Source organism: Rhizopus microsporus (assembly GCF_002708625.1).
Source record: "Rhizopus microsporus ATCC 52813 unplaced genomic scaffold scaffold_3, whole genome shotgun sequence".
Taxonomy (NCBI): Eukaryota; Fungi; Mucoromycota; class Mucoromycetes; order Mucorales; family Rhizopodaceae; genus Rhizopus; species Rhizopus microsporus.
Genome location: NW_019671918.1, coordinates 1,869,792 through 1,880,442, shown reverse-complemented (window position 1 = coordinate 1,880,442; position 10,651 = coordinate 1,869,792). Strand labels below are relative to the sequence as shown.

The 10,651-nt window shown below is 36.2% G+C and overlaps 4 protein-coding genes across 4 annotated transcripts; 3 read left to right on the top strand and 1 right to left on the bottom strand.

The window, feature by feature from the left end:
- Positions 1–711: 711 nt before the first annotated feature.
- Positions 712–2,638, top strand: RHIMIDRAFT_94220 (uncharacterized protein). The gene is made up of 8 exons (XM_023615901.1): positions 712–873; positions 932–1,026; positions 1,075–1,273; positions 1,326–1,553; positions 1,604–1,924; positions 1,974–2,180; positions 2,236–2,441; positions 2,482–2,638. The coding sequence occupies exons 2-8, from the start codon at positions 946–948 to the stop codon at positions 2,566–2,568; spliced, it is 1,329 nt and encodes a 442-aa protein (XP_023469555.1). The 5' UTR covers positions 712–873; positions 932–945; the 3' UTR covers positions 2,569–2,638.
- RHIMIDRAFT_248947 (putative ER to Golgi transport-related protein) lies at positions 2,582–3,503 on the bottom strand (the record flags this gene model as incomplete). The annotated part of the gene is made up of 6 exons (XM_023610574.1): positions 2,582–2,731; positions 2,781–2,851; positions 2,914–2,983; positions 3,044–3,181; positions 3,237–3,319; positions 3,368–3,503. The coding sequence occupies 6 exons, from the start codon at positions 3,501–3,503 to the stop codon at positions 2,582–2,584; spliced, it is 648 nt and encodes a 215-aa protein (XP_023469554.1).
- A 1,145-nt stretch (positions 3,504–4,648) lies between these two features.
- On the top strand, positions 4,649–5,005 carry RHIMIDRAFT_235183 (uncharacterized protein; the record flags this gene model as incomplete). The annotated part of the gene is made up of 1 exon (XM_023608313.1): positions 4,649–5,005. The coding sequence occupies one exon, from the start codon at positions 4,649–4,651 to the stop codon at positions 5,003–5,005; it is 357 nt and encodes a 118-aa protein (XP_023469553.1).
- A 2,278-nt stretch (positions 5,006–7,283) lies between these two features.
- RHIMIDRAFT_311742 (uncharacterized protein) lies at positions 7,284–10,372 on the top strand. Its single transcript, XM_023614755.1, has 13 exons — positions 7,284–7,495; positions 7,547–7,834; positions 7,881–8,106; positions 8,159–8,230; positions 8,278–8,404; positions 8,455–8,625; positions 8,675–8,944; positions 8,987–9,104; positions 9,161–9,486; positions 9,540–9,832; positions 9,885–9,999; positions 10,055–10,135; positions 10,194–10,372. Exons 1-13 carry the CDS (start codon positions 7,492–7,494, stop codon positions 10,335–10,337), a joined length of 2,235 nt encoding a protein of 744 aa, XP_023469552.1. The 5' UTR covers positions 7,284–7,491; the 3' UTR covers positions 10,338–10,372.
- The last annotated feature ends 279 nt before the right edge of the window (positions 10,373–10,651 follow it).

The following is a 10,651-nucleotide window of genomic DNA, read 5'->3' as shown; positions in this document are numbered from 1 at the left end:
ATGTGGTGCCAAAGTCATAGGCAATGACTACTTTGTAATTGTCTTGTTGAGATATCATGGTGTGGAAAAGAAGAAGAAGAAGAAGAAAAAGAAAGTATATGCTGGTATTTTTCTCGGCTCATGTCACTGCTTAACGCAGTGTTTCAAAAACTTATGTGGCTCATGTTGTACTGTGTATCTTACTTTTTTAACTTTTTTTTTTTTTTTTTTTTTTTCTTCTTCTTCTTTTCTTCTTCTTCTTCTTGTTGGGAGAGTTTTCAAACATGGTTGTTCCATTTTCTGCTGAAGATTATCCTATCGTCATAGGTATTGACTTTGGTATGTATGGTGTAATAAAAAGAAATAAAGTCTGAATTTTAAATGTCATGTTCAGGAACGACTTATTCTGGCGTGTCTTATTCTTTTATGAATGATAATGAAATTGTTGATATCAATAAATGGTATCTACAGTCCTTTTTGTATTTGGTGTGTATATAATAACATCATATATAGGCCAAGGCAGCCAGATTATAGTTATCCCAAGGTAAGAATATAGACGAATGCTATTTAACTAGTCTTATTTTATTGCATGACAGGTTCCTACAGTGTGTGTAAGTTTGTTGGACAATCTCAAAAAGCTATGTATTTACATTTTATATTCTATTTAGCAATACAGCCACGAAACTGGAGTAAGAAAAAAAAAAGGTACAAGTGTATTTGTTATTCAATATGTAGTATAGAAATTAGTTCAGTGGGGAAGATTCGCAAGATCCAATAAAGCAGACCAAGGAAACATACTCGTCATACAACAATTCAAAATATACCTCGATGAAAACCCACAGAGACCATTGGCTAATTTACCATTAGGCTTAACTCCTACTGTTATCATATCTGGTAATATATATATATATATATATATATATACGAATAAACTAAGCTGATTCAACCTTAGACTATCTGGAAAAAATGTTTACCTATGTCAAGACATACATGAATCAAAAGGGATTCAGCAACGATTTTGAAAAAAAGGCCCGTTTCTGTATCACAGTAAGTGTATCAAATACAGAATTGTGCCTTTATCAACACGACCTCTAGGTTCCAGCTATGTGGTCCGATCAAGCAAAGCAAATCATGAGAAATGCAGCTATTCAGGCTAAATTGATCCATTTGACAGATCATCGTGATAGGCTCATGTTGATTTCAGAACCTGAAGCTGCAGCTCTCTATTGTGAAAGGACGTGTGATAAATTTGATATGAAGCATGGAGATGAATTTATGATTTGTGACGCTGGAGGTACCTAACAACATAGAATATGATTCATCCTTTCATTTTTAAACACAAACAGGCGGAACGGTTGATTTGATCGTCTTTAGGCTCGAGAAAGGATTGGATGGAAAGACAGTATTTAGGGAGAGTACAAAAGGACTAGGAGAGACGTGCGGGTCGATGTTTATCGACTTGAACTTTAGAAAGCTGTTACGAAAGAGATTAAAGAAAGTGTTGCGTCCATCAGCTAATGGTAAAGTGGAGATCCCTTCAGCACCTTTTGAACATATGATGGATGTCTTTGTTGGTAAATATGAATGAAATGTTCAAAAGGAGAAGGCTAACTTCTAACTGTAGACAGCTCTAAGCCATTGTTTGACAACACTGATGACATTTACTGTTCTCTGCCTATGGGATTTGATTTACTCAGGAAAACAGACCCATCAATAGGCTTAGATGAAGGCACGATCACGTTTACAAAGGAAGAAATAAAGAAGAATGTCTTTGATCCTGTCATCCAAAGGGTCATTGGTCTCTGCCGTCAACTACAAAAGGATACTACCAATCTAAAGGCTATTTTCATGGTGGGTGGTTTTGGCTCTTCTGCTTATCTTTATCAACAAATGGTAAAAGAGTTTTCACCTGAAGGAATCAAGATAATTCAGCCTGATAGACCAGGTAAACCAAAAAAAAAAAAGAATACAACAATTGACAACTCTCTTTGTAGAAATGGCAGTGGCTCGTGGAGCAGTCATCTTTGGTTTGAATCCTACAAAGATTGCTACACGAATCCCAAGACTGTGGTATGGCATCAAGAGTGCATATCCATTTGACTATGAAATGGATCCTGATGAATACAAGGTGATTCGACCTGATGGTAGTGTTCGATGTGATAATCGTTTTTCTACCTTTGTTGAAAGAGGCAAACCTTTAGGTAATAGATATCCTTTTTTTTTATTATTTTCTTCCTTAATAACCCCTGGATATAGATTTGGACAGCTGTATCGTTCGGCATTTTACCATCTACGCTCCTCACAAGACAGCGTGCTCTATCTTTGCTTCTGATAGTGAAACTGAACCAAGATATGTGGTCCCTTCTCCTCACAATAATGTCAAAAAGGTGTTTGACTGTGATATCCCTATGCCCCATTTACCCAACATAAAGCACGGCGATCCTATACCACTGACGATAAAGGTAATAATCATGTTGAATGAACCTATCTAATATTTTACAGATGTACTTTGGTGAAAATGAGCATCGAGTGGAAGCCGTTATTAACGATGTTACTTATAATGTTTCCTGTAAATTTGAAGTAGAATAAAGATGTTTTTTATTTATACAAGTTTTTTGGCTGTAAAGAAATTTTTATAGTAATGCATCTGCCAGAAACAAACAACACCCAAGACGGCAATTTGAGCAATGGTCCACCACACTGCACGAGAGTTGATCAGTTCGGATTGATCACGGAATGCTTCTTCTCGTTCCTATATACAAGGTAAGCCTTTTTGATTTTATACGTACACACAAACTTACACGCTGAGCATTTTGTTCAATTTGTATATCTTCAACACGTTCGTTTAATTCATGTACTCTTTGTACCAATTCTATATAAATAATCATACAAAGTTTAGTATTATCACTTTTCTTCTTTCTATTGATCATCTACCAGAGACGCCATCCGCATGATGATCATGGTGGTCAGTTGGATCATCAAAGTCCATATCAAAAGTAACTCTCTATCATAAAAAAAAAAACGAATCGTTATATATATATATAGTTATGTAAGGTTTTCTTACTGTCTTGGTATTGTCAAACCAGGCGTTTGATGAAGTAGAAAGACAGATGGCATGGTCTCCAGATTCAGCAGAAGTAAAAGTAAAGCGTCCAGATGAACCACCTTTTGTGTCTACAACTCTGTGACCTTGAGGAAGTTCCTAATGATGAACTCAGTGGGTGTTTTTTTAAAAAAAAAAGTGTAATAATATGAACCTCGACTGTGATTTCCATCTTGACATCCTTATTTTCAATCCATTCATTTTGAGTTGAAGAGAACTGCTCTGTCTTGTAAACACCTATTGATGTGTTTAATAAAAAATTAGGGATACCAAAACACTAATTACCAATGACCATGGTTTCTTTTGGTAAGTCTTCAATAAAGCATTTCTTCTCGGAACCTTCGAGATAAAAGTATAATGCCTGAGTATTGATTACACACAAGGCGAGTAATACAAGTGCAGAAAACCGTATGCTTGACATGTCTAATAACGCACGCGTGTGTGTCCTTGAAAGCAACAAGCGAAAATTAATGACTGAAGGAGTTTTTCAATGTTAAAATTAATAATCCAATCAGGACTCGCCAATAAAGTTGAATTAATTTGGCTGACTTCTCTCTCAAAGAGTTCAGGGCACGTGACTCTGCCCGATCACTATACTATTTGTACCAAAGAAACATTTCATTTGTATGCTGACTACTTTAAGTACGGTAATGAAAAAAGGATGATGGTGACGGTGGCGCTATCGGTGACGGTAATGCAAAAAGGGTGACGGATTGGTGATGGTAATGAATTATTTCTCTTTTTCCTTTGCCGCTTTGCAATACAACATTGCAAATTAATCTTTCAACTAAAAATAAAACTAAATTACTTAAAAGGGCTTATTCAAGTATGACTAAAGATTTAGAAAGTTTCAAATTACCATTGAAATGGAAACCGGGTGCTGATTTCATGAGCAAAATACTATTAAGCGATCCAGAAATAATGCGTATAATTATTCACTCTCTCTCATTGGTAATGCATCGATATTTGTATTACGCGTTTGAAAGTACTAATATATAAGTCGTATATAGATGTAGATGTTCCTCCTGATAGCTACTCAGTAGTTCCGACTAAGTGGGCTGACGGTAGTCGGTCAGACATGGTTTATGCGTCCACAAAATTCCCCCGATTTTAATTGAAATCCAATATCAAGTTAATCAAGAGTTCATGCTTAGGCTTATAAACTATACGTCTAATGTTTATAAGCGTTACAAAGTATTACCCATCGTTCTAGTTATTGTCACCAAATCTTTTTCTAGCGCTGAATTTCACCGAAATTATTGCTTTGGATGCTACATATCAGACTAATGGAAACAAAATGCCATTGATTAACGTTGTGCTATCAGCAACATAGGAAGAGTATCGCTACGCAATGTTCTTGTTGCTTCAGTAGTTGTTTCTAACGAGAAAACAGCGTCCTATGAATGGGTAGTCAAAGCCATGCGTGAGTTGCTCTGGTCGCAAGGAAATGTAGGGGCTTTCATTACGGACAACGAGAAGGCTTTGGTTAACTCGATCGAAAAAATTTTCCCGGAATCCATCCATGTGCTTTGTGGCTAGCACATGTCCAAGCATTTAACTTCGTAAATGGCTGGATGTTTTCCCGTTGAGAGCAAAGAAATAGCTGAATTGAACGAAGTCATTGGAGCAATGATATATGATACAAATAAAATCATTCACAATGAAGCAATCAAAAGGTGTAAAGATCTTGCAAAGCGCGCTTCGAGTTCAATGGTCAACATGGTGCAAAAGAAACGTGAAGTCCATGTAGCAAAGAAGAAGCAGTTGTTGAAAGAAGGTAGAAGATACCAATTTTTAGAAGAAAATGCTGCTGAAGAAGAGTACAATACTCAAGTTGAAAATGACTTTCAAAGCAAAGATAAAGAAATTGCCCAGAAGAAGGAACTGAAGATTTTGTCTTATTTTGACAGGTATAATATCTAAAGTTGATTGTATCTTTAGCCAGACTTTAATGATCATTTGAATACATTGTCCTGGAATATAAGGGAAAGTGTGCCTGTCCTTACGCTGGAACGATTCTCAACTTAGGCGTTCGTGCAACATCCCGTGTTGAAGGTACCCATTGGAGAATCAAAAACACTATGTAAACCACTGGAAGCCTTTATAGAACATTCAAGGCAGTCCATATGGTTATGCAAAAATCAGTAAGCGAAATTATCCAAAATGCCACAAAAGCCTAATGTTGTATTATAGATAGAATCGGAAAAAGAAGAGGTGCTTAAAGAAAAGAACAGCACGCCGATTTTCAGCGAGAAAGAAACCCAAGCTATAGGCCACCTTTTCGGGAAGGTATGCTTTTTCGCTATTTACAAAATACGGGCCGAGTTACATCTTGCCTGGAAAAGCGAAAGCTCTGGAGAGCACTACCAATGTGGTTGCCTCTCACGGTTAAATTTTGGACTTCTTTGTCAACGCATGATGAAAACCGATGGATATGCTGTGGATTTCCATGACATACCCAGTAGATGACTTTTAGACTATGATAAAGGCATTTGTTGGTCACAAAAATAATATTCTTATTTACATGAGCTTGCGGTTATGAAGTAGATCAAATGAAGACTGAAGGGTCAGAAGAAGCAGTCCAGAGGAAGAAGATTTCCTTTAATGATAAACTTCGGGAAAAGCTTTCCTTCTTACAGAATGACCAACAAAGAGAAGATTTACTTGATGATCTGACAAGATCATTAGAGAAGTGTAAAGCAGCAAGAATAGATTATGCTGATTATGTAGCTGTAGCTATCGTTAAAGGTTGCATGAAATCAACAGCGGAAAAAAGGTTGCTCTCCAGTTTTGAAATAGCTGAAAAAGAAGCTAAAAAAAAAAGCGAAACTGCTTTATCGAGAACAGACAGCAACAACATATTTCCCAGCACGGTACAATTGATTACGTCTGGTCATTCAAGAGAGATTTGGAAGACAGAATCGTTAACAACGAAAAGAAAAAGTATTGTAAAAGCAAAGCTTCATTGTCGCTAAAATATTGACTATTTGTAATAAGAAGAATATGATGATGAAAACTCTTGAGTTTTTTGTTCATCCTAAAATTCCTAGAGAATGTATCCTTGAAACAGTAGACGTAGGTGCAAATGGCTTTTGTGGATTCAGGTTTCTGGCAACAAACATCAAAGGTAATCAAGAATTATTTTGGGATGTTAAGCGGGATATGCTTCGATTTTATTACAAGAACAGAGACATATATTTAAAATACTTCGCAACAATGTTTGATCTTGATAGACTTGAAAGATTTGTCTCGTTTGGACTTGAAGCCATAGACAGTGGAAGAAAAGTAAGCTTTTGTCCACTCGAGTATTGGTTCAGTACGTCACAATGCGCACAACTTGCAGCGGATACTTATAGAGTCCCAATTGCAGTTTATCCATGCAACGTAACATTGCTGCCCGACGGTAACTTTACCGAGCCTCCGCTTTTATACTTGCCATTTGAAGGCCCAAAAGACAAAAAAACATACCACAGCCATTAGTTTTACAGCATGTCGGAGGCTGTCACTGGGGAACAGTCAAAGTTAGTAGAAAGCTCAAGATGGAATGGCCCATCATAGATGGAGGAGTAATTACAGCACGTATGAAGATGGGACAAAAACAAAGCCTCAAAAAGAATATATGGAGGGCATTGTCTATAAAAAAGCTGAAAAGAAAGCGAGTGACATTATAACCATTGAAGACTAGAAAATAAAATACATATATTCTGTATCCCTTCAACCAAAATCATGTAAATCTGAATATGTACGTATGGTATAATAGGAAATTAATACCGCTTTAAGATACAAGGGTAGCATTAAACCTAGTCAGGAAGTGCTAAGTAAACAGCTAGTTACTGTTTACTCATTCAAAAAAAAAACTTCCTATTTAGGCGGGACACGCAAAAAAAACGCCTTCCTATTTAGGGAGGACGCACTATTTTATTTCCTTTCTTGACGAGACACGCAAAGCTCTAAAGCTCAAGCAGTGCAGAGAAATAGCGGAGACCAGAACTTGATATACAGTTACATAATTTGCGTGTCCCTAGTAATTCCCTTTGAAATTAATAGAGAACAATTAGTGTTTTGATAAAAATCCAGTCTTTTTTGACGGTGATGGTGGCGCTATAAGTGACAAAAAAAGTTTGTACTCTGGCTGCCAGGTAGATTGTATCAAACCTCCATGCCTCACGCACTGTGTGTACACCATCTGAATATATTAAATTTTGTTATATAAACATCATATTAGACTTTCTTTCCCTTCATACATGAAAAGAGGTACTTCGTGTAGAGCCCAGATCAGACTGTACATACAGATACGAGGAGATACTCTTGATAGAGCAACATCTTTAAGCTTATGTGTACGACGGTAAGTTGAATTAAAGCAGCTGTCAACCTGTGACGATCTTTTTCTTTTTTATTTCCCCTTCAAAATGGGTAAAGCATTAGAAAAGCAAACAAAAGAAAAAGTGAACTGAATTTATGTAGCAAATAGAAGAGACAATACCGATGAAGATCCCATGAGTGATCACGATTCTATTTATAGCAATGATCAAGACATTCAATCGAGAACAGTTAGTTTATCTGATGTAACAACAGATAACGTCAATGACATTTTACATGAACAATTCAATCGCTTTCATCCTTCTTTACCTGCTGCTACTCTTGTTCACAACACTCCTTATTTTCTAAGTTCAGGCGATATCATCAAAAAATTTGGACTTTCACAGATACAATTTGAGGCTTTGTATCAAATTATTATGAGCAATAAACTAGGTATAACAACAACAACAACAACAACAATGATACTGATTTTAAATAGTCCCAAGACGAAGAATAGCCTTGGTTTCATTACTTCTTCCAAGAAACAACGTACCCGAGTGGTGTGTGACGCGTATTATTGCAAGAATACCCAATAATAGCGTCAAGCTAAACAAGAGATTACTGCAGTGGATTATCTCAATTTATGACATAATTGAATCTGATAACGAACAATATGATAATCTATACCCTGTATTATTTCATTATTTGACAATAGCTGGAATTAGGTAAAAACAAAAAAGATCTTCTACTTTATCTGTAACGCCCCCTCTTTTTTAGAACGGAGCTCTGTCATCTACTTTACTACATGACCAGAAAGAATAGAGTGACCAAATATAGAATTAAGAAGCTGTAAGAAAGAAATAAACAGATGAAAATAGAGCTAACATTTCGTAAAGGAGAGAAATGATTGATAAAGAAAAGGATAATATAGCATTGATTGCGCTTTTGATGGTCTATAAAAGCTATGACGATAGCATTGAGATATCTGAGAATGTTCGATTAAGGGAAGCCATAGCATTTGAGGTATTTAGCTATATTAAAAAAAAAGTGTGTGTATGTTAATATATGAATAGCATCCTGATCCCGAAACAAAAAACAACTTGATGAATATAAGAATGTTATGGTCCAACAATGACGAAGCAGGATTGTATAGACCTCCTATTGCACTAGGCTCAGCCTCAGTGCCACGTAACAAGAGGAAAAGAAATCAAGATCACCAAGAGTTGAAGAAGGCAACGATACAAGTAAGACACACAAGTAGTCTCTTGTTCGACGGCTAAATGTTTCTTATAGTTTCGTAATTTGGATGTACAAGAAGTACTACGAATGGCAGAACATATCGATCAATTCAAACTATCAGAACAACTGGACAGAATGCTGGAGAATAGGATACTACAGCATGTCATTGTATGCAGACCAGATAGTTCACTTATTTCTCGTATGGGCTACTGGCTCGATCAAAAGCTGCTATACTTCGTTCGTTGGGCAAATCCAAAAGATGTAGGAAAGACTGAATTGAAGGAATTCCTACAAAAGCTGATAAAGTTGACACAATTTACAAAGGTAAGAAGACCACTTGATAAAAAATATCTAACACACTATTAGGCCCAATTGCCTATCATTGAGGACTTTTTAAGAGAGTATTTAAAGATCTGGAATGGATACGAGTTTCAAGAAGAGGTTTTTGAACTTGTCACGTTTCTAAAGCCAAATGAGTATCAAGGTACGTATGCTTGACAGAAAACGACATGTTGAGCTTATACACACCGAATGAACCAGATCTATATAAATCCGTATTAAGGCCACTGTATCGATTGTATTACATATCAGATGTTCATTGGAAAGCGAGGTTGATCCTCTGTTATAGTGAATGGCTTAAGAATTGGGCACTTTTAGACTGGAATAAGCATAAGGAACTTGAACAAGACGAACAAGAAGAGATGGATCAAGTGACTTGGTTATTTAAAGGGCTATCATTCGATACAGACTATTTTCATTCAATGCAGCAATTTATTCTACATGTCGATAAATTATGTACACTTGGCTTGCTCCAAGAGAAAGACCACCCCTTATTACAGCACGCATCACTTTCATTTTTTGAACTAGTAAAATAAGTGAGATTATACTATATACATCAAAAATTAACACACATAACAAGGTCTCTTCCATTTCAATACAGCATAATATACCAAGAATCATTACACCTGCGGCACCGTTTGTATATAGACACTTCTTTTCTACTTCTGCGATGGCACATAGTAGAATTTGCAACATTATGTATCAATATAAAATGGCGTTTGAACAAAGTGAAGATCAACCCGAAGATCAACCCGAAGATCATCAGACTGAAGAATATCTACCAAGCTTCAATGCTTGCATGCTGAATGTATGTAGTGCCTTATGGAAAACGATCAGTATTCAGGATGAACAGCCTCCCTTTGATCTACCAGCGTAAGAGTACTTGTATAGCAAGTGTGTATATATACTCACTCTCCTTATTAAGTGTAACTATAGAGCGCTTGTTTGAAAGATGTCAGGAAAGAGGGACAGATGTACAAAGGGCATTGTCTATAACGCAGTCAGCAGCTTTAATAGGGTTCTCAAAAAGATTCATGAAGGTTAGTGTCTAGGTATCATAAGAGAGGTTTGAATATAAACAAAAGAGCAAAATAGGCGTTGGAAGAGCAAGAGAAGAATCATCAGGTGATGCATCATGAACCGATTACGGCCAATTCGTTAGCTAAACTTGGACAGGTAAGGATCAAATATTACTTTCCTCCTTAAGGCTTATACTGACTATAATAAACTATAGGAAGGTGGAATGAGTTTATCCTATCAAGACTATAGAATACGCTATTTAGATCATCTTTATGAACAAGGTTTTACTGGCATTTATAACTTATTATATTCCAGCATGAAATCTTTAATCAATAAAAGAAAAGAGGAAATAGTTTAAATAATTGATACTAATGTCCTATTTACATAAAAAAGATGAATCTATAAAGAAATGAAATGTTTATTTCAAAAAGTAGAAGACGCTTTAAATAATCAGGAATCCTTGGTATAAATTATTAAGCTGACCCAACTCATAATCGACCATTATCAATGACAAGGTATTATCAGACATATAGTCTGTTTAAAGTACAGAAATGATGCATATATTCAGGCCCTTCGACATTGACACGTTGCGACGTTGGTTTCGGGAAAGAGCGTACAACACTTTAGGACGCACAGATTTTCTATTGTAACCTTGACAACCAAGTTTGGCAA